The sequence below is a fragment of the Rhinoraja longicauda genome, chromosome 13, assembly GCF_053455715.1.
Source record: "Rhinoraja longicauda isolate Sanriku21f chromosome 13, sRhiLon1.1, whole genome shotgun sequence".
NCBI lineage: Eukaryota > Metazoa > Chordata > Chondrichthyes > Rajiformes > Arhynchobatidae > Rhinoraja > Rhinoraja longicauda.
The window spans coordinates 18930772-18958222 of record NC_135965.1 but is presented as its reverse complement, the minus strand read 5'-3'; the positions used below and the strand labels follow the sequence as shown (position 1 = coordinate 18958222).

At 47.5% G+C, this 27451-nt stretch overlaps 1 protein-coding gene across 1 annotated transcript in view; it reads left to right on the top strand.

Moving 5' to 3' along the window:
• Positions 1–364: 364 nt before the first annotated feature.
• The window catches only part of LOC144599156 (E3 ubiquitin-protein ligase SIAH1-like), a 33977-nt gene continuing 6890 nt past the window's right edge, over positions 365–27451 (top strand). Inside the window, exon 1 of the mRNA XM_078409893.1 lies at positions 365–1042. Coding sequence (XP_078266019.1) covers positions 560–1042 — 483 coding nt within the window. The 5' untranslated portion in view covers positions 365–559. The remainder of the gene's footprint in view (positions 1043–27451) is intronic.

The window sequence follows — 27451 nt, the reverse complement described above, 5'->3', positions numbered from 1 at the left end:
ACCCTTCTTCAGACTGATCTTCAGACTTGAAGATGTGATCTTCAGTCTGAAGAAGGGTCTCGACCCGAAACGTCACCCATTCCTTCTCTCCTGAGATGCTGCCTGACCTGCTGAGTTACTCCAGCATTTTGTGAAATAAATACCTTCGATTTGTACCAGCATCTGCAGTTATTGTCTTACTCTAAGTCACTCCAGCATTTTGTATCTCCCTTTGGTATGAAGCAGCATAATTTATTATTTACTTCTGCACACTGCTGGTGTGTGTTCCCCCGCCGTGGGGCGCTAGATCAGCGCAGGTCGCTGTTGTTGAACGTGGTGGGAGGAAGGGGTAGGGATTCACGTGACGTGGGCGAGGGGGGAGGGGGTTCCCTCCGGCGGTGACGTCACGGCGCGGTGTATCAAGGTTCCAGAACGCGGTGTAGCAATTTTCTTGTGTCTAAACATTCGGCGGCGGCTGGAGCCGGAGCCAGAGCCGGAGCGGGAGTGGCCGGGCCTGGCGCTGGGGGGGCGCGGCAGGAACATCCATGCCCTCGCCCGCCTCTCCTCCTGCCTGCCAGCCATGTCATCGGCCGGAGCGGGCAACGGAGGCGGCAAAGCCGGCAAGCACACGGTTCCTTCCCCGGCCCCGAGCGGCCTTTCGACGGCGGCAGCAGCAGTAGCCGCCGCCGCTTCCCCTTCTGCCATGGCTGCCGCTGCCGTCGCCGCCGCCGCCACTGCTACTCCCAACGGCTGCGGGACGGCGGCGATTCTAGGCGCTGGTGTATCGTCTCCCCCGCCGCCTCTGCACCCTCACCAGGCGGCGGTGGCCGCTGCAGCTGCTGCCGCTGCCGCCGCTGCCCAGGAACTAACCTCGCTCTTCGAGTGCCCCGTCTGCTTCGACTACGTGCTGCCGCCCATCCTACAATGTCAAGCCGGCCATCTGGTGTGCAACACCTGCCGCCAAAAACTGACCTGTTGCCCGACATGTCGAGGCTCCCTCACCCCCAGCATCAGGAACCTGGCAATGGAAAAAGTGGCTTCGGCCGTTCTCTTCCCATGTAAGGTAAGGCCTGGGATTCTGTCCATATCGGGCTGCTGGGTCATTTTCCCCATTGTGTCTCCTACCCGTCTCTTAAAAAATACTTGCTTTTACGTAGTTCCTTTCAGATCGTCCCGAAACGCTTCACAATTATTTGAGGTACTTTTCAATTGAAAATCTAGCATGTTGTCACATACACTAGTGGCCAGGTAATCGATTTGGGAAACATCGATTACAAAATTGATCCGTTTACTCTGGATAGCTTCCTTACTTTCAAAGTAATGCTCTGGACTTTTGCATTAATCTAAGGCTTGCATATCTCTCTTTTTTTTTAAAGCATCTCCCACAGTACAACACTGGAGTGATAGCCTAGATTTTTGTGCTCTGGCATAGGACCTGAACCTTCTGACTCAAAAGGGGAGGTGTTTCGGAGTCTGGCAGACCTGGTAAACTCACCACGCTTTGTACCGCTGACTACTTCAAATGTCATCAGTCACTAGTCACTAATAAGTTCATGTTCTAGGAGCAGAATTATGCCATTCTTTCCATCAAGTCTACTCTGCCATTCAATCATGACTAATTTATCTTTCCCTCTCAACCCCATTCTTCTGCCTTCTCCCCATAACCCCTGACACCCACACTAATCAAGATTCTATCAGTCTCTGTCTTAAAAATATCTGCCCTCTGACTAAAGAAATTCCTCCTTATCTCCTTTCTAAAAGTACATCCTTTTATTCTGAGGACCTCTGGTCCTAGACTCTCCCATTTATGGAAACATCCTCCACATCCACTCTATCCAGACCTTTCACTATTTGGTATGTTTCAATGAGTTCCCCACTCATCCTTATAAACTCCAGCAAGTACAGGCCAGGTGTTGTCACTAATTCCAGATGTTTAACCAATATTACTGGTGTAACAGCTTGTCTTGTGAGCTCTCAGTGAACGTAACTCATCCACCCTCAAAAGCTTCAGGCTTGAGTTTCCTTGGTGAGGCTAATTTAGTCTAGTTTGGAGATACAGCGTGGAAACCAGGCCCTTTGGCCCACCGAGTCCATGCTGACCAACAATCATCTGTACACTGGTTCTATCTGACACACTAGAGACGATTTACAGAAGCCAATTAACTTACAAGCCTGCAAGTCTTTGGAATGTGGGAGGAAACCGGAGCACCCGGAGAAAGCCCATGTCACCGGGAGAACGTGCAAACTCCATACAGACAGTACCCATACTCAGAATCAAACTCGGGTCCCTGACGCTGTGAGAGATGGTTTGATGTTCCATGGACAATAGACAATAGGTGCAGGAGTAGGCCATTCAGCCCTTTGAGCCAGCACCGCCATTCAATGCGATCATGGCTGATCACTCTCAATCAGTACCCCGTTCCTGCCTTCTCCCCATACCCCCTCACTCCGCTATCCTTAAGAGCTCGATCCAGCTCTCTCTTGAAAGCATCCAACGAACTGGCCTCCACTGCCTTCTGAGGCAGAGAATTCCACACCTTCACCACTCTCTGACTGAAAAAGTTCTTCCTCATCTCCGTTCTAAATGGCGTACCCCTTATTCTTAAACTGTGGCCCCTTGTTCTGGACTCCCCCAACATTGGGAACATGTTTCCTGCCTCTAATGTGTCCAATCCCCTAATTATCTTATGTTTCAATAAGATCCCCCCTCATCCTTCTAAATTCCAGTGTATACAAGCCTAATTGCTCCAGCCTTTCAACATACGACAGTCCCGCCATTCCGGGAATCAACCTAGTGAACCTACGCTGCACGCCCTCAATAGCAAGAATATCCTTCCTCAAATTTGGAGACCAAAACTGCACACAGTACTCCAGGTGCGGTCTCACCAGGGCCCGGTACAACTGTAGAAGGACCTCTTTGCTCCTATACTCAACTCCTCTTGTTACGAAGGCCAACATTCCATTGGCTTTCTTCACTGCTTGGGAAGTTGGGAGACTCCCTCGACATAACATCCTCACTCAATTGGGTTCCTGCCTTATGCAGGGACTGGGTATCCTGGGATGATAAGCTAGTCTTTAGATTAGTTTATTTTTATTGGCAAAACTTTTCGTTGTGTGCTGTCCTGTCAGTGAAAAGACAATACATGTTACAATCAAGCAGTCCACTGTTGACAGATACAGGATAAAAGGTATAACTTTTAGTGTAAGGTGTGGGCAGCTCAGCGGCGCAGCGGTAGAGTTGCTGCCTTACACCGCCAGACAACTGGGTTTCATCCAGACTACAGGTGATACCTGTATGGAGTTTGTACATTCTCCTTGTGACCTTGTGAGTTTTCTCCGTGTGCTCCAGTCTCCCACATACCAAAGACATGCAGGTTTGTAGGTTAGATGGCTTCTGTAAATTGTCCCTAGAGTGTAGGATAGAACTAGTGTATGGGTGATTGTTGGTTGGCACGAAATCAGTGAACCGAAGGACCTGTTTCCAAGCTGTATCACAAAACTAAACTAAACCACTCTCTAGTTGGTGAAAGGACTGTTCTGTTGCCTGATAACTGCTGGGAAGAAACTGTCACTGAATCTGGAGGTGTGCGTTTTCAGACCTCTGTACCTCTTGCCTGATGGGAGAGGGGAGAAGAGGGAGTGACCAGGGTGACACCTGTCCTTGATTATGCTGGATCAGTTAATACATAGATACATAGAAAATAGGTGCAGGAGGAGGCCATTTGGCCCTTCGAGCCAAGACCGCCATTCATTGTGATCATGGCTGATTAATGATTGCCTTCCGTGAGATAGCGCATTGCATCAGATCTTTAGGTGCTGTAACATGACAGTTCTGTTTAAAAATTGGGTAAAACTTTTGGACAATAGTGGAACTTGCAAATTGCCCCTCTAAATTAGTTTAGATTAGAGATGCAGCATGGAAGCAGCCCCCCCATGCCAACCATTAATCACCCATTCTTATTAGTTCTATGTTATCCCACTTTTGTATTCACCATAGGGGCAATTTACAGAGGGCCGATTCACCTACAAACCGGCACATCTTTGGGATGTGGAAGGAGCCGGAGCAACTTGCGCGGTCACAGGGAGAGCGTGCAAACTCCACACGGACAGCACCCGAGGTCAGGATGGAACCCGGGTCTCTGATGCTGTGAGGCAGCAGCTCAACAGGCTGGGGCCCCAAATGATCCAGTATTTCCTTACCCTATAAAGCCCCTTTTTACCACAGATAAATCATAAGGATTTATTTTATTGTGCAAATATCTATCACTCTTAGTGTTGAATAACAGTGAGCCACAGTCCTCTGGCCATTCCTGAATGAGCCGTTTATATTAGACGCTCGTCTAACTCCGTTGGTCTCCATTACATGAAAAGGGCCAGAGATGCAACAGTGCTGGAGGAATTCAGCGGGTCAGGCAGCATCCGTGGAGGGAATGGACTGATGACATCTCAGGTCAGGACCTTTCTTCAGTCTGATCAGGATGCCATCTCACCCACTGGGTTCCCCCAGCATCTTGTTTTGGTACGAAAGAGCTCAGAATCTGCAGTTTCTTGTCTCCAAGGATACAATTTGTTTTGGATCCTTGATCTTTTAATTGGAAATAGTGTGCACGGTAGACCAAAGGCATATTAATAATAATAATAATAATGCATTACATTTATATAGCGCTTTTCATACACTCAAAGACGCTTTACAGGGATTTAAAGAACATAGGGAAGTGAATAAATAGATAAATAAGTAAACGAACAGAGAAAGGAGACAGAAGGTGAGGTGACCTTCAGTGGTTGAAGGCAGTACTGAACAGGTGAGACTTCAGTGATGGTTTGAATGTGGTGAGTGAGGAGGAGTCTCTGACGGTTTGGGGTAGTGAGTTCCATAGGGTGGGAGCAGCGATGGAGAAAGCCCTGTCCCCCCAGGATCTGAGTTTGGTCCGGATGGGGGGGGGGATAGGAGATTGGCAGCAGCAGAGCGGAGGGTGCAGGTGGGAGTGTGCCTGTGGAGGAGGTCAGTCAGGTAGGATGGGGCCAGGTTATGGAGGGCTTTGTAGGTCATGAGGAGGATTTTGTACTGGATTCTCTGGGGGATGGGGAGCCAGTGGAATTTGTAAAGGACGGGGGTGATATGGTCACGGATCGGGGTGTGGGTGAGTAGATGGGCAGCGGAGTTTTGAATGTATTGAAGTTTACTGATGATTTTTGAGGGTGCGCCATAGAGGAGGTTGTTGCAGTAGTCCAGATGGGAGGTGATGAAGGCGTGGATGAGGGTTTCTGCAGCTGTGGAGGAGAGGGATGGACGGAGACGGGCAATGTTTTTGAGGTGGAAGAAGGCTGTCTTAGTGATGTATTTGATGTGTTTGTCGAAGGAGAGGGTTTGATCAAAGATATTCCAAGATTCCGGATGTGAGGGAAGGTGGATACTGGGAGACCATCAATATTGATGGTGGAAAGAATGCAGGGAAATGTTTACAAGGATCTTGCCAGGACTTGAGCTATAAGGAGAGGTTGGGCAGGCTAGGACTTTATTCCTTGTTCAGGAAGCTGAAGGGTGATCTTGCAGAGGGGTGTAATAACATGAAGGGGATAGATAGGGTGAATGCAAAATCTTTTACCCAGAGTAGGGGAGTAAAGAACCAATAGGACATAAGTTTAAGGTGAGGGGGGGAAAAGAGTTAATAGGAACCTGAGAGGCAATTTTTCCACGCAGACATTGCTGGGTGTATGGAACGAGCTGCCAATGGAGGTAGTGGAGGCAGGTACTTGTAACAGCGTTTAAAATACATTGGGACAGATACTTGGATAGAAAAGGTTTAGAGGGATGTAGGTCAGGTGGGACTTGTGTAGATGGGGCATCTTGGTCAGTGTGGGCAAGTGGGCTGAAGGGACAGTTTCCAGGCTGTATGATTCTATGACCAACAACGCAAAATATATTTTAGGAGACAATGGAAGAATATCGAGCGGAACAGATTGACTGAGCCTTCCGCGACACATTTCGGCCATCTGTCTGCTTGTCGTTGCGAGTTCTAGTGTCAATTTTGAATGACTCCGGCAGATGGCCATAGTAGAATATGTAGCGGACATAATGGTGGCCCTGCCTCCTCTCTGCTGAAACCTCTTCCATGCCGTTCTTCCCTCTAACTCCTTGAAGGCATCCCTTTCTCCATCCTCTGTAAACTGAAGATCATCCAGAATGCCTGCGTTCTGACCCTCACTGTGCACCATTCACTGTTACTCCCGTGCTTTTTCATTTCTACAGGTCCTCCACCAATTTTCTGGCAACTGGTGGTCCGGTTCCTCCTTTAATCCGAACAAAATTACGAGAGCGTACTTGAAAATGGGGTGCTTGGGGCGGGTGAGGCAGCCGATCTTGACCTCCTTGGGACTTCAGCAGCTGATCGGTGGGTCGAATATCCCCCCTGGGGCTCTGGAACTCCGGCCCGGCTGGAGCCGGCTGATTCATTCCCATAGGCGATGACTGGCCGATCCACGGGTCGAGTTTGTGAGCCGTGGCCCTGGAGCTCCAGCGCGGCCAGGACAGGCAGATCCGATCTCGTAGCCGACTTTGCGGGCCGATATCTCGGCCACCCAAGGCGGTGACCTCTGTTGGTCTGGCAAAACGGAAATACTGCAAGGCTCTGGAACCAAGGGTGCTGGGAAGTCAGTGGTGAACCTGTACCTGCTGTCAGATAAGCAATGAACTAGCAGACATTAGCTCCAGGGAGAGGTGGGACTGACTTGGATTGCTTTCTCTGGAACAGCAGCGGAAGTTGGGGTGACCTGATGGAAGTATATCAAATTCTGAGAGGCACAGAGAGGGTAGACAGTCGGAACCTATTTTCCCAAGATGGAAAATTCAAATATTAGCGGGGATAGCTTTCAGATGAGAGGGGCAAAGTTTCAAGGAGATATGCGGGGCACTATTTTCTGCAGGGTGTGGTGAGTGTGTCAGGCGTACTGGTTGACACAGATGTGATAGTGGTGTTTAGGAGGCTTTTGGATAGGCACATAGATCAGACAGGGATATGGATAATGCACAGCTGAGAGATGGTCTTGCCATCATGTTTGGCATTGACATTGTGGGCCAAAGGGCCTGTGCTTGTGCTATATTGTTCAATGTTCTATGAGTCCATTTGTAAATTCTCATCCCTAAATCCCTTCACAGCCTCGCCCAACTCTCAATGTACTATCCGCCCTCTAATGCCCCAGTATATTTGTGCTTCTCTAATTCTAGCCTCTTGACACTTGGGGTTGCCCCTGTTTCTGAAGGAGTTTGCTCTTGGCCCTATTTCTTGGCCGATGAAGCATACCCCCTACTACTGCCACTGAGACCCAATGGTAATAGTACCTAGCTACCCATATTACTATTGGGCCCAACTGCCAGTGAGCACATAGGCACCGGAACACCACCAATGCCCAGCATGCTCCACTGGAAGTAGGGCCAGTTGGTAATTTGGGTAGCTAAATGTCAGAGTCGTGCAGTTATGCAGCGTAGAAACTGGCCCTCTATGGGGTTGGCCTCCAATACATCCATACTGAGTTGGTCCCATTTGCCTGCATTTGGTCTATATCCCTGTAAACCTTTCCCATCCATAGATCTATCCAAATACCTTTTAAACATTGTAATGTACCTCTGCGGTTTTTAGTTTTAGAGCTACAGTGTGGAGACAGGCCCTTCAGCCCACCGCGTCGGTGCCGACCTGCGATTTTCCCCGTGCAATAGGTTTATTCTACAGATTAGGGACTATTTACAGAAGCCGATTAACCTACAAACCCACACGTCTTTGGAGTGTGGGAGGAAACCGCACGTGGTCACAGGGAGAACGTACAAACTCCATGCCAACAGCACCCGTAGACGGGAGCAAACCTGGGTCTCTGGGGCTGTCAGGCAGCAACTCTGTTGCTGTGCCACCCTATCACACTCCAGCACTTCTCTGGCATCCCGCTCCACGTCCCCACCACCCTCTGTGGAAAATATTCCCCTCATGGCCCCTTTAAACTTTTTCCTTCTCGCCCTAAATCTACGCCCTCTAATTTTATACTCCCCTACTCTGGGGAATAAAGACTGACCATCCACTTTATCTGTGCCCCTCATCATCTTATGACCCCCCCATCCATTGCTTCATGGAAAACAGCCCCAGCCTCTCCTAATAATTCAAGCCTCTCAGAACCAGCAACATCCTTCTGAATATTTTCTGCACCATTTCCATCTTAATAACATCCTCCTATAGACTGGTGACCTGATCTGCACACAATACTCCAGGTGTGATCTCACCGACATCGCATAAATGTCTACAAATCAGAGGTAAAATACAAGTGGGTCACAGGCAATTTGGTGATGTTTTATAAAGAATGTGCAAATCTTTCCCCTCCCTGTCCCCTGATGCTTTCACGAGTTGTTATTTTTAATTCACTGTTGCTACACTCCCTCTAAATCATGGCTCTAGATTTTGTGCTTTCCATTCACCCAGTGACTTGGACTAAGCAGCTATTGACTGTATTGCATCTGACTAGAATGAATGTGTGTAAAGGAACTGCAGATTCTGATTTATGCCGAAGATGGACACAAAGTTCTGGAGTAACATAGAAACACAGCAAATAAGAGGAGGCAATTAGGCCCTTCAGGCCAGCACAGGCATTCATTGTGATCATGGCTGATCATCCACAATCAATCAGTAACCCGTGCCTGCCTTCTCCCCGTATCCCTTGATTCCACTAGCCCCTAGAGCTCTATCTAACTCTCTTTTAAATTCATCGTGAATTGGCCTCCACTGCCTTCTGTGACAGAGAATTCCACAAATTCACAACTCTCTGGGTGAAAAAGTTTCTTCTTGCCTCAGTTTTAAATGGCCTCCCTTTATTCTTAGAGTGTGGCCCCTGGTTCTGGACTCCCCCAATATTGGGAACATTTTTTCCTGCATTTAGCTTGTCCAGTCCTTTTATAATTTTATATGTCTCTATAAGATCCCCTCTCATCCTTCTAAACTCCAGTGAATACAAGTCCAGTCTTTCCAATCTTTCCTCATATGAGTGTCCTGCCACCCTAGGGATTAACCTCGTGAACCTATGGTGCACTGCCTCAATAGCAAGGATGTCCTTCCTCAAGTTAGGAGACCAAAACTGCACACAATACTCCAGATGTGGTCTCACCAGGGCCCTATACAACTGCAGAAGGACTTCTTTGCTCCTATACTCAAATCCTCTCGTTATGAAGGCCAACATGCCATCAGCTTTCTTCACTGCCTGCTGTACCTGCACGCTTATTTTCAGTGACTGGCGTACAAGGACACCCAGGTCTCGTTGTACTTCCCTTTTACCTAATCTGACACCATTGAGATAATAATCAGTCTCTTTGTTTTTGCCGCCAAAGTGGATAACCTCACATTTATCTACATCATTATACTGCATCTGCCCACTCACTCAACCTGTCCAGGTCACCCTGCAACCTCCTAACATCCTCTTCGCAGTTCACATTGCCACCCAGCTTTGTGTCATCTGCAAACTTGCTAGTGTTATTTCTAATTCCATCAACCAAATCATTAATATATATTGTAAATAGTTGCGGCCCCAGCACCGAGCCTTGCGGCACTTCACATGCCACTGCCTGCCATTCTGAAAAGGACTCGTTTATTCCTACTCTTTGCTTCCTGACTCGGTGGGTCAGGCAGCATCTCTGGAGAAAAAGAATGGGTCGAAATAAGACTGCAATGCAAATAAGAACTTCTTTAAACTGCAATGCAAATCCCAATGCAAGTGGGCTTTTCATTTGGGCTGCACTTGTCCAAGCAGTCTTGTGCTGTTGCTGATTGCTTTCGTATGCAGGGGGTTGGAGGAACAAAAGGGCAGAAAGTGCTCGGGTAACTCAGTGGGTGTGACAGCATGGGGAACATGGAACATTTTGGGTCGGGTCCCTTGTTCAGACATTGTTTGGGTGGGGGGGGGGGGGGAAGAAGCTGGGAGAGGAGAGAGGCATGCCAAAGCGTGGCAGGTAAGAGGTGGACATAGGCAAGGGGGGGGGTTTTGACAGGCAGATGGTTGGAACAAAGGCCAGAGATTAAAATGACTATGCGCGAGACAGAAGGATTGAAGAGTTGCAAATTGTGAAGCCAGAGTAAGGAATGTAGGTGGAGGGGAGAATTAGGTGCAAGTCCAGGTGAGGCAGGGGGAAGTGGAGATGTGGAAAAAGGAGTGGAGAAGGGGGTTGTTACATAAAATTGGAGAATTCAATGTTCATACCATTGGGTGTAAGCTATCCAAACGGAATATGAGGTGCTGTTCCTCCAGTTTACACATGGCCTCACTCTGGCAATGGAGGACAGAAAGGTCAGTGTGGGAATGGGAGGGGGATTTAAAATGGCAGAACAATCCACGTTATGCCAAAAACTATGGTGGAAGCAAAACTCCAAACTCCTGAAATGATATGAATAAATATTTGAGAGTTTATTGGTGGCGGAGTCACTTAATAAGGGTTTGAGAGGACAAAACCACAGCCCAAGAGAGACGAGTACTGATCAGCTGGCCACTGAACCATGCGACCAACATCTAGAGAGCGGTGCTGAAATACTATCTACTTCATTGGAGAACCTCGGTCTATCTTTGATCGAACTTTACTGGCTTTATCTTGCACCAAACATTATTCACGATATTCTCCTTATGTATCTGTGCACTGTGGATGTTTCGATTGTAATCATGTATTGTCTTTCCGTTGACCGGCTAACATGCATCAAAAGCTTTTCACTGTGCCTTGGTACACGTGACAATAAACTAAATTAAACAGGTAAGAGCAGATGAGATAGGAGCAGAATTAGGCCATTGGGCTCACCAAGTCTGCTCCGCCCTTCGATCATGGCTGACCTATTTTTCCCTCTTAATGCATTTTCCTCCTTTCTCCCAGCAACCTTTGACACCCTTACTAATCAAGAACCGATCAATCTCCACCTTAAAAACACCCAATGTCTTGGCCTCCACTGCCGTCTGTGTCAATGAATTCCACAGATTTATCACTGCTGGCTAAAGAAATTCCTCCTCATCTCCACATCATGTGTTGCCAACCAATGGTACTAATGGCAGAGGAGATGAAATGGTGGCACTGTGCTTGGTCTCTTGTATTGGCGTATGGTATGATCTGCCTGGATAGTACGCAAAGCATTTTTCTCTGTATCTCGGTGCACCTAACTATCATGTAGCAATATCTCTTGTATCTCCAGGTGATTAAAAGAAAAATTGGATTTACAGACACTCCCCGACTTGCACAATAGGCGTCTTGTGCAAGCTCGCACTTGTGGAAGAAATTCTGTGCTTAGTTCCTAGTGCAAGCAAGGCAATTTGTAATTTCCACAACGCTGTAGGATCGCTCAAGTTTACATTGGAAACAAGCCGGCAATGGTGGCGCTGCTTACCCAGAAGGCCCTGTGTTGTAGAAAGTGCCCCAGCGGCGAGACGGAACTCAAGCTGACAATGGCGGCAGTGCTAACCGTGAAGGCCACGTATCACAGAAAGTGCCCCAGACGCAGCCAGACGTCACTGAGGTGGTTAATACTCTGAGTTATATGGGGACGGTGATTCCAACTTGTGTAAAATCTGGCTTGCGTAAGGGTTCAAGGAGCATTACCCTTGCGTAAGTTAGGGAGTCTCTTGTGTATCGTGACTTCCACAAGCTCGGGATGTTTCTAAGCATTTTGCAACTAGCTTAGTACTCTGTGAAGTTAGCCTTCAGACCGATCCCAACCCAAAACATCAGCTATCCATTTTCGGCAGAGATACTGCCTGACCCACTGAGTTACTCCACCATTGTGTCGTTCTTTGGTATAAACCGGCATCTGCAGTTCCTTTTTATTATATTGTCCCAGTCTGTTGGGGGTTTGTTACCTTGGTGGCAGCTTCGTTTTTGCATTTTGTGTATCTTATCTGATCACTAAGTGCTGTGTTCATCGATACATGGTGAAAATGCAGAAATTCTCTCTGACTAAAGAAGCGATTTGCCTCGTTTTTTTTCTTGAAATATAAATTTCCCAACAAAATATTTTGCGGGCTCCCAACTATTAGTGTGTGCATTCAGTGAGGCATTCTACGTGTTCCCACGTTACATGAAAAATGCTTTCACATAAAAATGCGCACTCTGTAACTCTTTAAACCTGCTTTGGCAAGCAGAGATAATCGTAGGATTTTGATGAGGTCAGTGAGTTTTGTTTAAAGTGGTAGGTAACATGTTGCAGGCCCGTTTCCTGCTGTCACACTTTTGTCAGGGAATAAAACTTGTTCCACAGGAAAGAAAGTGACTTGCATTTGTGTGGATAATAGGCGCACAATGCTGGACTAACTCAGTGGGTCAGGCAGCATCTCTGGAGAAAAGGGAATGGGTGACGTTTTGGGTCGGAACCCTTCTTCAGACCCTGACTGTATTTGTATAGCGCCTTTCCTGAATTTCTGATATGCACAGCACAGCAAAGGTGTTGACTTGCACACAGCAGCATTTTGCAAGTACGTCTTTATTATATCCAAACTTACTACGGCCCTTTTATTTCTCATGCAGCACATTCTGCTTGGGCAGCTTACAACCCAGTGGTATGGACATTCAATTCTCCAATTTTGGGTAATACCCCCTTTTATTCCCCCCCTTTCCTGTGCCCCATCACTACCCACCCCAGTGCGCACTGATTTCTCCAACCACCGCCCCCCCCCATACCCCCATTCCCTTCTATCTCTATCCCTCCCTTTGGCTCTACATTTTACCCCTCTTCTCTCCTTATCTGACACCCTTTTGTTCTTCTCATCTCCAGCCTTGTCCACCCATCTGCACATCAAACACCCCCCCCCCACCGCTATCCAGCTATCACATGCCAGGCTTTCCCCCCCCCCCCCCCCCCCCCCCCCACCTCTTTTCCAACTTTCTCTCCCCTACTACAATCAGTCTGAAGAAGGGTCCCAACCCGAAATCACCCATCCATATCCTCCAGAGATGCGGCCTGATTCGCTGAGTTACTCTGGCACGTAGTGCTCTATTTAAGTCAATGCTTTTAGTAACAGGAAAAGATACAAAAGTGCTAGAGTAACTCAGCGGGTAAGGCAGCATCTCTGGAGAACATGGACAGGTGACGTTTCGGGTCGTGTTATTCCTGTTATTTAACAGCATATTGTGAATAATTTAAAACTTTGAATAGTAAGTGGTTTGCGAACACATTTCAACCTGTACAACGCTGAGGTGCCTGACCAGCAGATATTGCCCTGTCCACTACGCCCTTGCAGTGGCTGCCGCCTGTCTCTCAACACCCGGTCTTTGTGACATCCAAATAAGGACGAGACGGAGTGCAGGAAGGAGATTGAGAACCTCGTAACATGGTGTCAAGACAACAACCTTTTCCTCAATGTCAGCAAGACAAAGGAGATAGTGATCGACTTCAGAAAGCGAAGAGGTGCACATACCCCAGTACAGGTTGATGGTGCCGAAGTAGAGATGGTAGAAAGCTTCAAGTTTCTAGGGGAATAAATATCACCAGCAACTTATCCTGGACCAGCCCTATCGGAGCAGTGGCCTAGAAAGCACACCAATGCCTCTCCCTCCTTAGAAGGCATAGGAAGTTCTCCATGTCACCAACAACTCTCACCAACCTCTACAGATTCTCCATAGAAAGCATTTTATCGGGATGCATCACAGCATGGTTTGGGAACAGCTTCATCCAAGATCGCAAGAAATTGCAGAGAATTGTGGATGCAGTCCAGACCATCACACAAATCAACCTCCCTTCCATTGACTCCATTTACACTTCACGCTGCCTCGGTAAGGCCAGCAGCAAAATAAAGGACGAGTCGCACCCTGGCCACTCCCATCTCCCATCAGGCAAGAGATACAGAAATGTGAAATGCACACCTCCAGATTCAGGGACAGTTTCTTCCCAGCTGTTATCAGGCAACAGAACCATCCTATCAACAGGTCCTGACCTACCACATTGTAGACCATCAAACTATCTTTAGTCGGACTATCTTTAGACTTTCACTAAATGTTATACATTTATCCTGTATCTGTACACCGAAGACGGCTTGATTGTAATCATGTATAGACTTTCTGCTAAATGGATAGCATGCAACAAAAAAGCCATTCTCCGTACCTCCGTACACGTGACAATAAACTAAACTAAGGTAGACACAAAGTGCTGGAGTAACTCGGTCACGCAGCATCTATGGAGGAAAAGGATAGGCGATGTTTCGGGTTGGGACCCTTCTTCGGATGCTGAAGGGTGTGAAGAACGATCGCGACCTGAAACGTCACCTGTCCTTTTTCTCCAGCTGACCTGAGTTACTCCAGCACTTTGTGTTTATCTTAGGTATAAACCAGCATCTGCAGTTCTTTGAATCTAAGGTAAACTAAGAGTGTGCCAATTTGCTGCACTATGTGGTAGATAATATCTTGCTCTAAACACCAGTAAGGTTGGGACATCCAAAGTGTGCTATTCACTGTGAGAATGGTTTTGCAACAGGAGTTAATAATTGTCTCCTCCTTTGTCCCCCGGAACAGCGCACACAACTGAAAGGGTGACCAAATGATCAGATTTTGATTTTTGCCATCTTCTCTACTTGTGGGCAGGGTCTGGAATGGCCTGCCTTTTGATCTTATACATTCACCTTCAGTTTAGTTTACTTTATTGTCACATGTACGGAGACACAGTGAAAAGCTTTTTGTTGCATGCTAACCTGTCAGTGGAAAGACTACTAACCCTAATGACTACAATCTAGCCGTCCTCGATGTACCGATAAAGGGAATCACCTCTAAGTGCAGATCAGGCATTCCAAATAACTGGCAGCAACACCAATACCGTGGTATTTTAACCCCATGAACATTTTGGGTCACGGTTGAGATTGCTACCAGCTAGGCTGGCATCTGGGCAAACCCTAGCTCTGTGCCCGGTGTGTGGTTTTAGCTGGTAGTTGAGCCAATTTGCCCCTGTGTACCTGGAGATGATGATGATGATACTTTATTAACACTTGTACCTAAGTGCAATGAAATACTTTGTTTTTGCATATAAAGTGCACAAAAGAGTTGCCACAACGGCACAGATAAAGTTACAAAAAGTACTCATCCCTTCCACATTCCCCCTCACGCCGGGTCCACCATTGTTCTCAGCAGAGTGGCCCGTCTCGACCCTGAGGCACCGTCCTCGGCCCGACTCTGCTTGAGGCTCCGACCAGTTCTTGAAGCTCCGTCCCTTCCTCATCCAGGCCCATCTTAGGCGGGACCTCGAGATTCCAACACCACCTCGGGGCTCTATCCCAGCCCGCCACACTTGGACCGCACCACTCTGTGCCGGCATCACCGGTGGCCACGGCGAACAAGTCATAACGAATAGGAGTAGAATTAGGCCATTCGGCCCATCAGGTCTAATCTGCCATTCTGTCAAAGCTGATCTATCTCTCCATCCCATCCCCATTCTCCTGCCTTCTCCCCATAGCCTCTGACACCTGTACTAGGCCGGGCCTGCTCATTGGGAGTGTCCTGGCTCGCCGGGGGGGGGGGGGGGGGGGTGGGAGGAGAGAGAGAGAGGGAGAGGGAGGGAATGAGTGTGAGTGGGTCTTGATAACACAAAGTGTCTCTGCTGATTTTACAGTTGCTCCACCGATTTTCCAGCACCCTTGGTTCCAGAGCCTTTATTGATTACCCATTTTGCTGGACCACTACACCAGTACCGGAACGGTCGGCCTATGCTGCCCAGGAGCCGGGATACTGGCCCAAAAATTCAGCCACGGAGGTCGGCTATGGGCCGGACTTCCAGTGCCCTGGCCGCAGGGAGCAAAATCAACCCGCCGATCGGCGCGGAAGTCCCGATGAGGTGGTGATCGGCCGCCTCAAGTGGTCTAGGCGCCACATTTTTGGGGGTTGGGGGGGATTTTGTCTGGATTAAAGGAGGGGCCAGACCGCCAATTGCCAGAAAATCGGTGGTGGACCTGTACATGGTTTCAAGCTCTTGTATATTCTGCCAGAGGGCAGAAGAGGGAATGATGTGTGTGTGAGCAGTCCATGACAGTTCAACACCCTCTATCTTTGCTGATTTACTATGAATGCTTCTGTAAAGGACTGGATTATTTTGTTCAGTTTATTGTCACATGTACCGAGGTACTGTGAAAAGCTTTCTTGTTGTGTGCTATTCAGTCAGCAGAAAGACCATACATGATTACATTCAATGTCCACTGTGTACATAAACATGATAAAGGAATAGAGGAGATTAAGAAGAGCATAGTTAGAGTAAGACTTGCTGCTGTTGGGGTAGAGGTTTAAAAGAGTTGGAGCGAATGTAATAAATAATTGCAGATCTACTTCTGGGACCAGCGTGCAGAGTCACCTGGCTTGGGCGCCATCTTGTCTGGCAAGTTGTCTTTATCATCAGAGCATTGATGTACAGGGAGGCCATTCGGTCCTTTAGTCTTATGCTGGCTCACAGAAACACAACATAATAATAATAATTATTATTATTATTACAGAATGGGCAGCACAATGGCACAGTGGTAGAGTCGCTGCCTTAGTGCCAGAGACCCAGCTTCAATCCTGACTACGGGTCTTGTCTGTGCAGAATTTGTACGTTCCCTGTTTTCTCCGGCTGCTCCGGTTTCCTCCCACACCCCCAAAGACTTGCAGGTTTGAGGTTAATTGGCTTTGGTAAATTGCAAATTGTCCCTAATGTGTGTAGGTTCGTGTATGAGGTGATTGTTGGTTGGCGTAGACTCGGTGGGCAGAAGGGCCTGTTCGGCATTGTATCTCCAAAATCTAAAGAATCTGCCTCTGGCATTATAATTCCACATTATAATTTGCTGTGCAAAATTTTTTTAAACCTTGTGTCAGATCTTAGCCAGTATTTTTAAACGTGTAACCAGCCTCGTGCTGTTGTAGAGTTTTATTTACGATGTTACAGCTGTTGAATTTCAGTGCTTCTTTTAAATTTCACTATTTTCTTCTGTGCCGACCTGCGATCACCCTTACAAACCTGTATGTCCTTGGAGTGTGGGAGGAAACCGGAGCACCTGGGGAGAACGCACGCAGTCACAGGGAGAACACACAAACTCGGTACAGGCAGCACCCGTAGTCAGGATCGAGCTCGGGTCGATCCGCAGGGGGGGAAATTCGACCCTTCGATCGGCTGCGGAAGTCAGCTATGGGAACGGATCTGCCGGCTCCGGCCAGACCTGAGTTCCAGAGACCTGGCCGCAGAGGGCAAAGTTGAACCGCCGATCAGCTGCTGAAATCTCAATGAGGTTAAGATCGGTCGCCTCACCCGGCCGAGGTGCCACATTTTCGGGGGGGACTGCCGTAATTTTGTCCACATTAAAGGAAGTGGAGGCCCACAGGTTGCCGGACAATCAATGGTGAACCTGTACTTAATTGAAGTATGTTTTGGAATCTTAAACTTGAAATGTACTCACTCCAAACCTTAAGCACTTGGTTTTTATGCACCAGTGTTTTGTGTTGCTGTGAAGTATTTTTACCCAATAAAGTACTTTCAAGCTTTGTTTGATTAGTGATGGAACCAGGGTATTTACAAGTCCATTGATCACCCGCACTAGTTCCATGTGGTCCCATTTTGCACCCTAGTGAAAGTGGGTTAGCATGGAACTAGTGTGAACGGGTGATCAATGGTCAATGGACCTCTACATCAGGAAGTGCAGATCAAGAGCAAGCAAGATTATGAGGGACCGCTACCACCCCAGCAACGGACTGTTCCAGCTGCTACGGTCAGGCAAACGCCTCCGCTGTCATGCTGTGAAAACAGAGAGGATGAGACGGAGTTTCTTCCCACAGGCCATTAGGACTGTTAACTATTATAACTCCAGGGACTACATTTTCTTTTCTGTATTAATTTTAATTTTTATGCTGTAATTGTAACCTTTTTTGCACAATCCGCAGGCATTGCCACTTTCATTTCACTGCACAACGTGTATGTGTATGTGACAAATAAACTTGACTTGACTTGATTAGGTAGGTCAAAGGGCCTGTTTCCATGTTGTATCTCTAAACCAAAATAAGGGTAGTTTTTACTTTGGAGATACAGTGTGAAATGGGTCTTTCGCCTCACCGAGTCCGCGCTGGTCAATGATGCTTGTACACGGTGCTATCCTACACACCAGCGACAATTTATCATTTTACTGACACCAATTAACCTGCAAACCTGCATGTCTTGGGAGTGTGGGTGGAAGGCAGAGCAACAGGATAAAACCCACGCCATCACGTGGAGAATGTACAAACTCCATATAGCCAGCACCATACAGTCTGGATCAAACACGGGTCTCTGGCCCTGTGAGGCAGCAACTCTACTCTTACAACTAAACTCTTCAAAAGAAAATAAACTAAACTTGGAACACGCAGTGGTTGAGCTACAGAGTTGTTTGTTGTGGCCAGCCATGCCTTTGGAAATGCGATTGGTTTGATAAATCATCAGATCGACGAGGTGCCAATGTTCACTCTGTACTGTATTCCCACATTGTGTTCTGGAACAGAGAGTACAGATACGTTATACCAATAACCCCAGGTCACATCGTAGTGCAGAGTTGTAGAGCCCAGTTGGCCTTGCCAATTGCTTGCTGTTTTTCCTTTCTTGTCTTCCATTATGAAGACCTCTTTCCTTTTCCAGTTACAGTAGGGATGTTGTGCTAAACATTTGACAGCACTGGGCCTGTACTCCGGTTTAGAAGGATGGGGGGGGAAACTTCATTGAAACTTGCCGAAGATTGAAAGGCCTGGATAGAGTGGATGTGGAGAGGATATTTCCACTAATGGGTGTGTCTCGGACTAGAGGCCAGGCCACAGAATAAAAGGACGTACCTTTAGAAGGGATATGAGGACGAATTTCTTTAGTCGGAGGGTTGTGAATCTGTGGAATTCATTGCCACAGACGGCTGTGGAGGCCGTCAATGGGTACTTGATAGGTTCTTGAATCGTAAAGGCATCAGGGACTATTGGGAGAAGGAAGGAGAATGGGGTTGAGCAGGAAAGATAGATCTGCCATGAATGAATGGCGGAGTAAACTTGATCGGCCGAATGGCCTAATTCTGCTCCTATGATTTATGAAAACATTGGTTGGGACAGTTAACAAAAGTAGGTTTATTTACAGTTATGACATTGACAGTGAAAAGCTACTCTAAGGAGACATCTATCTAAAATAAAGTATATATACATATAAGTATCAAATCAAGAATATATGCATATAAGTATCAAATCACAACTCCCCTCTAAGAGGCCCTCAAATCCCTGCGGTGCCCAGCGGTCCTGGAATGTGGCAAATGTGTCCCTGGACTCCGCGTGCTCCTTCTCCAGGGACACCTGGGCACAGACATAAGTCCTGAAGAACTGGGTGGAGTTGGCCTGGGTGGAGCCCTCAGCTGCCCGCTGCTGTGACCCACAAATGGCCAGCTTGGCCAGGCCCAGCAGCAACACGACCAGAAAACCTCCAAACTGCCCGTCCCACCCTCCCACAGAAGCGGGTGAGGAGTCTGTGAACCAACTCAAAAGTCAAGCCGTCATGTTTATTTGTCACATACACATACAAGATGCGCAGTGAAATGAAAGGTCACACACAGTCCAGCAATAGAGCAATAAAAATAAGCAATTTCACACACAATCACAAACCACCACAAAACAAAACAAAATAAACATCCATCACAGTGAGTCTCCTCCAGTCACCTCCTCACTGTGATGGAAGGCCAGAATGTCTTCTCTTCCCCTGCCGTCTTCTCCCGCGGTCAAACTGTTGTGGTTGCCAAGTTCCAGGCCGCGCCGGACGGTGAAAGGTCCGCGGCGGGCCGACCCAAGCCCCGCGATCCGGGGCAAGCAGTGGCATGCACGGTACAGCTCTGTGCAACACTCTCCACCTCCAGGTCACACTCCCCCACCAACACAGACAATGTGGCGCCCAGCCCGGGTGAGGTGGCTGATCTCCACCACATTGGGACTTCCGTGGACGATCGGTAGGATGAATCTGCCCTCTGGGCAGATCCGTTCCCAGGGATGACTTTGTTTCCGGTACTGTTCGACTCCTCTCAGAGGCTGTGACCTCTGTTGGTCCAGTAAAATGGATAATGCAGCAAGTCTCTGGAACCAAGGATGCCAGAAAATTGGTGGTGGATCTGTATATTACTGCTGCTTTGTGAAGCCAAGAGAATGTAACATCTAGGCTATTGTATCATGCCAGTTTGGTTCTGGGTTGTAATTGATTTTCCTGGAGATTCATTCCTACAATTACGTTGTAATCAAACTTGAGGATACTTTCTAATGAACTCGGAAAACCTCAACACCCATAAACGTCCTTGTAAGTGGCAACCTTGAAATATCGGTGAGCACACTGTCCATTATGTAAAAACAATGAACTGACGATGCTGGTTTATATCAAAGATAGACGCACAATGCTGGAATAACTCAGTAGGTCAGCCAGCATCTCTAGAGAACGTGGACGGGCAACGCTTCTGTCGGGAGCCTTCTTCAGACTGATTGCAGGGTGGGCGGGCGGGAATGAAGGCCAGGAGCGAGGCAGGGCAGGACAGAGCGTAGCTGGTGATCGGTGAACACAGGTGAGCGGGGTTTTTGAAAGGCAGATTGTTGGACAAAGGCCAGGGATGAAGAGCCAGGTGTGTGCCTGAAAGGATAAAGATAATGGAGGGCCCATGCCTGTGTCGTCATCTCTGGAGGGATACAAAGTGCTGGAAGTATAAGAAAAGAACTGCAGATGCTGGTATAAATCGAAGGTATTTATTCACAAAATGGTGGAGTAACTCAGCAGGTCAGGCAGCATCTCGGGAGAGAAGGAATGGGTGACGTTTCGGGTCGAGAAGGGTCAGTCTGAAGAAGGGTCTCGACCCGGAACGTCACCCATTCCTTCTCTCCCGAGATGCTGCCTGACCTGCTGAGTTACTCCAGCATTTTGTGAATAAGTGCTGGAAGTAACTCAGTGGGTCAGGCAGCATCTCTGGAGAAAAAGGATGGGTGACATTTTGGGTTGGGGATCTCCTTCAGAGACGGCGGGGGGGGGGGGGGGGAAGGTGAAGTGCTAGAGACGAAAAAAGAACAGGACCAATCAGGGCTGGCCACGTTGTTTTACCAGTTCCACAGTCCTGCACATTGTAGGACCTTCCCTCACCAACAATAGGCCCACCAACCTCCACCCTGCCTGAGGCCATTTGTGGCTGGCCCTGATTGGCCTTGGTCTTTTCTAGCCTCCAGCTCTTCACACACCCCCGCCACCCCCTACTCTCAGTCTGAAGGAGGTCACTGACCCGCACCATCACCTCTCCTTTTTCTCCAGTGATGCCTGACCGGCTGAGTTACTCCACCAATTGGTGCGTCCATCCTTGGTATAAACCAGCATTTGCAGTTCTTTGTTTCTTTGGAACCCTTGACCTGCCTTCTCTGTGATGTCTATGTGATGTATAATTGATTGAAAGATACGGCCTGGGAAACAGGCCTTATGGCCCATTGAGTCCATGATGACCATTCACACTACCATAAGATATAAGGAACTGCAGATACTGGTTTACACAAACACAGGCAATCTCGTAAATCAGCGGGTCAGGCAGCAACTCTGGAGAACATGGCTAGGTGAAGTTTTGGATCTGAACCCTTCTTCAGACTGTTGACACCAGTTCTATGTTATTCCACTCTCGCATCCACACCCTACACACTAGGATCAAATTACGTACAGTTAGGGCCAATTAACGTACAAACCCGCACGTCTTTGAGATGTGGGAGGAAACTGGAGCACCCGGATGGAGGAAACCCACGAGGTCACAGGGCGAACATGCGAACTCCACGCACTGAGCGTCCCAGGTCAAGATCAAACCCGGGTCTCTGGCGCTCTGAGGCAGCGGCTCTACCCGCTGTGCCACTGTGCTGCCCAGTCGACTGTTTAAACTACAGCGCTCTTTATTCACCCCTCCATTGGTGCCCCCAGACCCATTCTCGTCCTATAACCGACCCCTCTGACCACGGTTGTGGATAATTGTCCCATTCTCTCCATTGATGTTCCCATCAACCATGTCTGGATGACTTTAAAAGCACATTATCAATGCAAGTTGCTGTTTAATAACATATCCGGTTCCTTTCTAGCCAAAATCCTCCATTGTGCCTCGAGTCTTGGGCTTGATGCCAAATGGGCACGGGTGTAAATATAACACAGCTATGCTATTTGTTTACCTGCCCTGCCCTTTGTTCCCTGCCTCTTCCCAGGTTCAGAACAGTTTTGCAATCTTCACTGCTTTCACCTTAGAATGAAGACTTTGATGAAATAGTTGCAGCTCGTTGGCATCTGATGAATCAGAACCAGTGGGGAAAACAGTTGTTTTAAAAAGGAAAGAAGTGTCCTAGAATCACATAGCAAGGAAACAGGCAATTTCCTCCTGCCACCACTCTCCCCTCCGTAATATTGTTGTGCATTTTCACCTGGAATCAACTTGGTTTCCAGCTACAGTGAACAGATTTGGCCTACTGTGTCCGGTATTGAAGGTCCCAGGTAAACTCTGGTATAGAAACAAGGAACTCCAGATGCTGCTTTATACCAAAGATAGACACAGTGCTGCAGTAACTCAGCGGGTCAGGCAGCATCTCTGGAGAACATGGATGGGTGATAGTTCAGGTCGGGATCCTTCTTCAGACCGAAAGTAGGGTGTGGGTGGAGTAGGGAAGAGCTGGAGTCTGTGCTTGGTAGGCCCATTGTTGGCTAGGGAAGGTGTGATCTCAAGAGGGAAACAATGTGGAGAACTGTGGAACTGGTAAAATGACAAGGGGGGAGGGAAGGGGAGTGTGAGTAGAAGTTATTTAAAATTAGAAAATTCAATGTCCATAGGTTGTAAGCTACCCAAGCGAAATATGAGATGCTGTTCCTCCAATTTGCGTGTGGCCTCATTCCGGCAATGGAGGAGGCCCAGGACAGAGAGGTCAATGTTGGAATGGGAAGGGGAGTTGAAATGGTTGGCAGCCGGGAGATCCTGTAGGCCCCTAGCGCTGTTTTTAAATTTTAGGTTTAGGTTTATTTTTGTCACGTGTACTGAGGTACTATGAAAAGCTTTGTTTTGAGTTAGATAGAGCTCTAGGGGCTAGTGGAATCAAGGGATATGGGGAGAAGGCAGGCACGGGTTATTTATTGTGGGCGATCAGCCATGATCACAATGAATGGTGGTGCTGGCTCAAAGGGCCGAATGGCCTACTCCTGGACCTATTTTCTATGTTTCTGTGTGTGGGTGACACCTGTTGTATAGTTGTGTTAATGTCCTCGTAGAGTTGCAGCAAGTGAGAATTTAGTTGTCCTTGCTCCCAGTACATATGACAAACAAATTCTTGAATCTTAATGGAATTAGACAAACATGTAGCAAAGACAGAGTGATTTGGATAGGAAATAGCTATTTTGTTTTTGTGCTATCCAGTCAGCGAAAAGACTATAAAGGATTACAATTGAGCCGTCCACAGTGTAGAGATACAGGATAAAAGGAATAATCGTTAGTGTAAGATAATGTCCAGTAAAGTCCGATTAAAGATAGTCCGTGGATCTAGCTCAAGACCACTCTCTAGGTGGTTAGGATTGTTCCGTTGCCTGATAATTTTCTTGTAGTTTAGAATACATAGACCAGCTTGTGTCTGAGAGCTTTTAAACTGCGGTTTGCAATAATAATTTGCAAAAATATCCCCAAGCGACCAATCCTTTGTTGAGTTTAACGATGAGTAATGAGCTAAATTTAGTCCGCATTTTAACTGCTTCAGCGTTTTACAAAGACTGATATAATAAGAAGTTGTTCAATGTTGTGGTAAAGTAAAGGAGAAGCCCCAAATGGTTTCAAAGGTTCGAGACTTGGCCGAGGCAGTCCTGCATTGAATGAGATGCGGACTATAATTTGTGGTTAACTTGGGCAACTGAATGGAATGGCCTTGTAGGCAGGAGGCATAGAGACCAAATTTAGCTTGATACCAAACCAGTTTGTGTTCCACAGGGGCATGACCTGCACTGCAAAATAAGATCCACTGATTGTTGGAGACAAAGTAAGGGTGGCAAAGTGGCACAGCTGGTAGAGTTGCTGCCTCACAGTCCCAGAGACCCCGATTCGATCCTGACCTCGGGTGCTGCCATAGAGTCACACAACATAGGCCCCTCGGCCCAACTTGCCCACACCGGCCAACATGTCCCATCTACACTGGTCCCACCTGCCTGTGTTTAGCCCATGTCCCTCTGAACCTTTCCTATCCATGTACCTGTCTAATCTATATACTAAAACTCTTGTTTGTTATCTTGTTTGTGACTGAACTTCAGCCAAAACGGTACACGATAGCGTGACAATTTTAGGCCCACCTTACTCACCGTTGTCCCTTTAGTGATAATGCAAGTAGTTTTATTGAAATCGGTCTTATATTTTTAGAGTTATTCACATTTTAAAGTTTAAAAGGAAGGGGAGGGGAGGAGGGAAGGAGGGGGGAGTGGGGGAGAAGGGAGGGGGGGGTGAGGAGGGAGGGGAGGACAGGGTGCTGCACCAATGCTGAAGAGGTTTGGGCCCAACGGGTCCACTTGGTCTAGTATTTCTTAAATGTTGCGATAGTACCTGGCTCTATCGCAATGTTTAAGAAACATTTAGACATATACATGGCAAGTTTGCATGTTCTCCCTGTGACCACACCTGGGTTTCCTCCGGGCGCTCCGGTTTCATCACGTATCTCAAAGGCTCGCAGGTTTGTAAGTTAATTGACCACTGTAAGCTTGCTCCTAGTGTGTGGGGAGTCCATAAGAAAGTGGGATAACCTAGAAATAGTGTGAATGAGTGATTAGTGATAGACAATAGACAATAGGTGCAGGAGTAGGCCATTCGGCCCTTCGGCCCTTCGAGCCAGCACCGCCATTCAATGTGATCATGGCTGATCATTCTCAATCAGTACCCCGTTCCTGCGTTCTCCCCGTACCCCCTGACTCCGCTATCCTTAAGAGCTCTATCTAACTCTCTCTTGAATGCATTCAGAGAATTGGCCTCCACTGCCTTCTGAGGCAGAGAATTCCACAGATTCACAACTCTCTGACTGAAAATGATTTTCCTCATCTCCATTCTAAATGGACTGAGGCGTGGGCTCAGTGGGCCAAAGGGCTTGTTTTGATGCTGTACCTCTAAACTAAATAAATAGAATGCTAAAATAACACGGATCATTCAAGTAGCAGGGATACATCAACAAAATTAGAAAAATGTGTAGAAGGAGCTACAAAAGGAAATGACAGGAAACCAGCAATGATTATTAAGGTCAACACTGATCTTCTAGAGTTAGAATACAGGGCATTTAAGATAGAGATAAGGTTGACAGTCAAGCTTTCCTCCCAGGGTGGAAATGTCAAAGGTGAGAGGTCGAAGCTTGAAGGCGAGAGGGGCGAAGTTTAAAGGAGATATGCTGGGCATATATTTTACACAGAGGGTAGTGGGTGCCTGGAATATGCTGCCAGGGTTGGTGGTGGAGGTAGATGCGATAGTGTCAATTAAGAGGCTTTTAGATTTGCAGAGGTATGGATCGTGTGCAGGCAGGGGAGATTACTTTAACTTGGCATCATGTTCGGCAAATATATTGTAGAGCAAAGGGCCTGTTCCTGCACTGTACTGTTCAATGTTCATAAAAGTATAGGTTAGAGGTATGGCGCAGAAACAGGCCCTTCGGCCTACAGAGTCCGGCATGACCAGCGATCACCTTGTACACTAGCACTATCCTACACACAAGGGACAGTTCACCAATTAACCTACAAACCTCTATGTCTTTGGAGTGTGGGAGAAAACCGGAGCTCCCTGAGAAAGCCCACGCGGTCACAGGGAGAACATACAAACTCCATACAGACAGCACCTGTAGTCAAGATCGAACCCGGGTCCCTGGCGCTGTAAGGTGGCAACTCTACTAATGCGCCACTGTACTGCCCCAGAAAAATGGGCTCCTTAGAACTTGGAATGGTGATATTGTAAACAGAAAGTAAGGAAATGGCAGGCGTGTTGGGTGATGGCTTTGCATCAGTACGGGAAGAAGGTGGCTGAGGATATCGCAAAGAAGTGTCCATTAAAAGGAGTAAAGAGACTTGTCTAAGTAAACAGTAATGAAAGGCATGATACTAAAGAGTCTTGGGTATCCAACGCCAGGAAACCTTCACGCCAATCCTCTTGGAGGAAGTAAGTGAGAGTGTTGCAGATGCCTGGCTATCTTCAAAACTTCTCACAGTTCAGAAATCACTCCATTAATTTGGAAAATTGCACCATGGTCAGCTTTTTCAAAGACAATTAGAGACTGTTTAGTCCACCCTCTGTAGATGGGAAATGATTTGTCATCTTTATCATGGGCTCTGCTTATATTTTCATTTGATTAGAGAGCAAACAGCGATACGTAACAGGTAAAACACACCCAAGAAACCCGTGATTTTATTTTGAAGAGGCACCTGATAAAGTTTACAGGGAAATGCAGATAAATATTTTAATATTATGAAATGGCAGCACAGTGGCACAGCGGCAAAGTTGCAGCTTATAGCTACGGGTTTGATCCTGACTAGGGGGGGCTGTCTGCATAGATTTTTGTACGTTGTGCTGTGACCACGTGGGTTTTCTTCAGGTGCTCTGGTTTCCTCCCACATCCCAAAGATGTACAGGTTTGTAAGTTAATCAGGCTTCGGTAAAATTGTAAATTGTCCCTCGTGTATGGGATAGTGCAAGTGTACAGAGTGATCGCTGGTCGGCGTGGAACTGTGGGCCGTAGGGGCCTGTGGCTGTGTTGTATCTCTAAAGTGTAAAGTAAAGGAAGCATTTGATGAAGTCTCTCGTCTGATTAGAATGTGAGAAATAGAATGAGGGTAGACTACTTTGTCGTTCCAACCATCTCAGCCAGTCGGACCAAATAGGCCATTTGGTCCAACTCATCCATGCTAATCGAGATGCTCTGTCTAAGCTAGTCCCATTTGCACTTCCACACTGGAAAGGCCACCTGTAGATTTAGAGATACAGATTTAGAGATACAGCGCGGAAACAGGCCCTTCGGCCCACCGAATCCGCGCCGCCCAGCGATCCCCGCACACTAACACTATCCTACACACACTAGGGACAATTTTTACATTTTTACCCAGTCAATTAACCTACATACCTGTACGTCTTTGGAGTGTGGGAGGAAACCGAAGATCTCGGAGAAAACCCACGCGGGTCACGGGGAGAACCTACAAACTCCGTACAGACGGTGCCCGTAGTCAGGATCGAACCTGAGTCTCCGGCGCTGCATTCGCTGTAAGGCAGCAACTCTACCGTGCCGCCCCTGTACCATGGCACTATGGTCATTTTTTTCCATCTGTACTCTGGTCTACATGTGGCTCAAGAACGTTGTAGCTGGTGGAGATGAGGCTACGTCAGGACCTCCAGATCTGCCCCACTTGGAATTGCACCTCCTTGACTGATCAATTTTGTATTAGTTAATCTATGTAGTGTGTCCGCCTCTTTGAACAAAGTGTCCATATAAATATTTTGATCATATAGC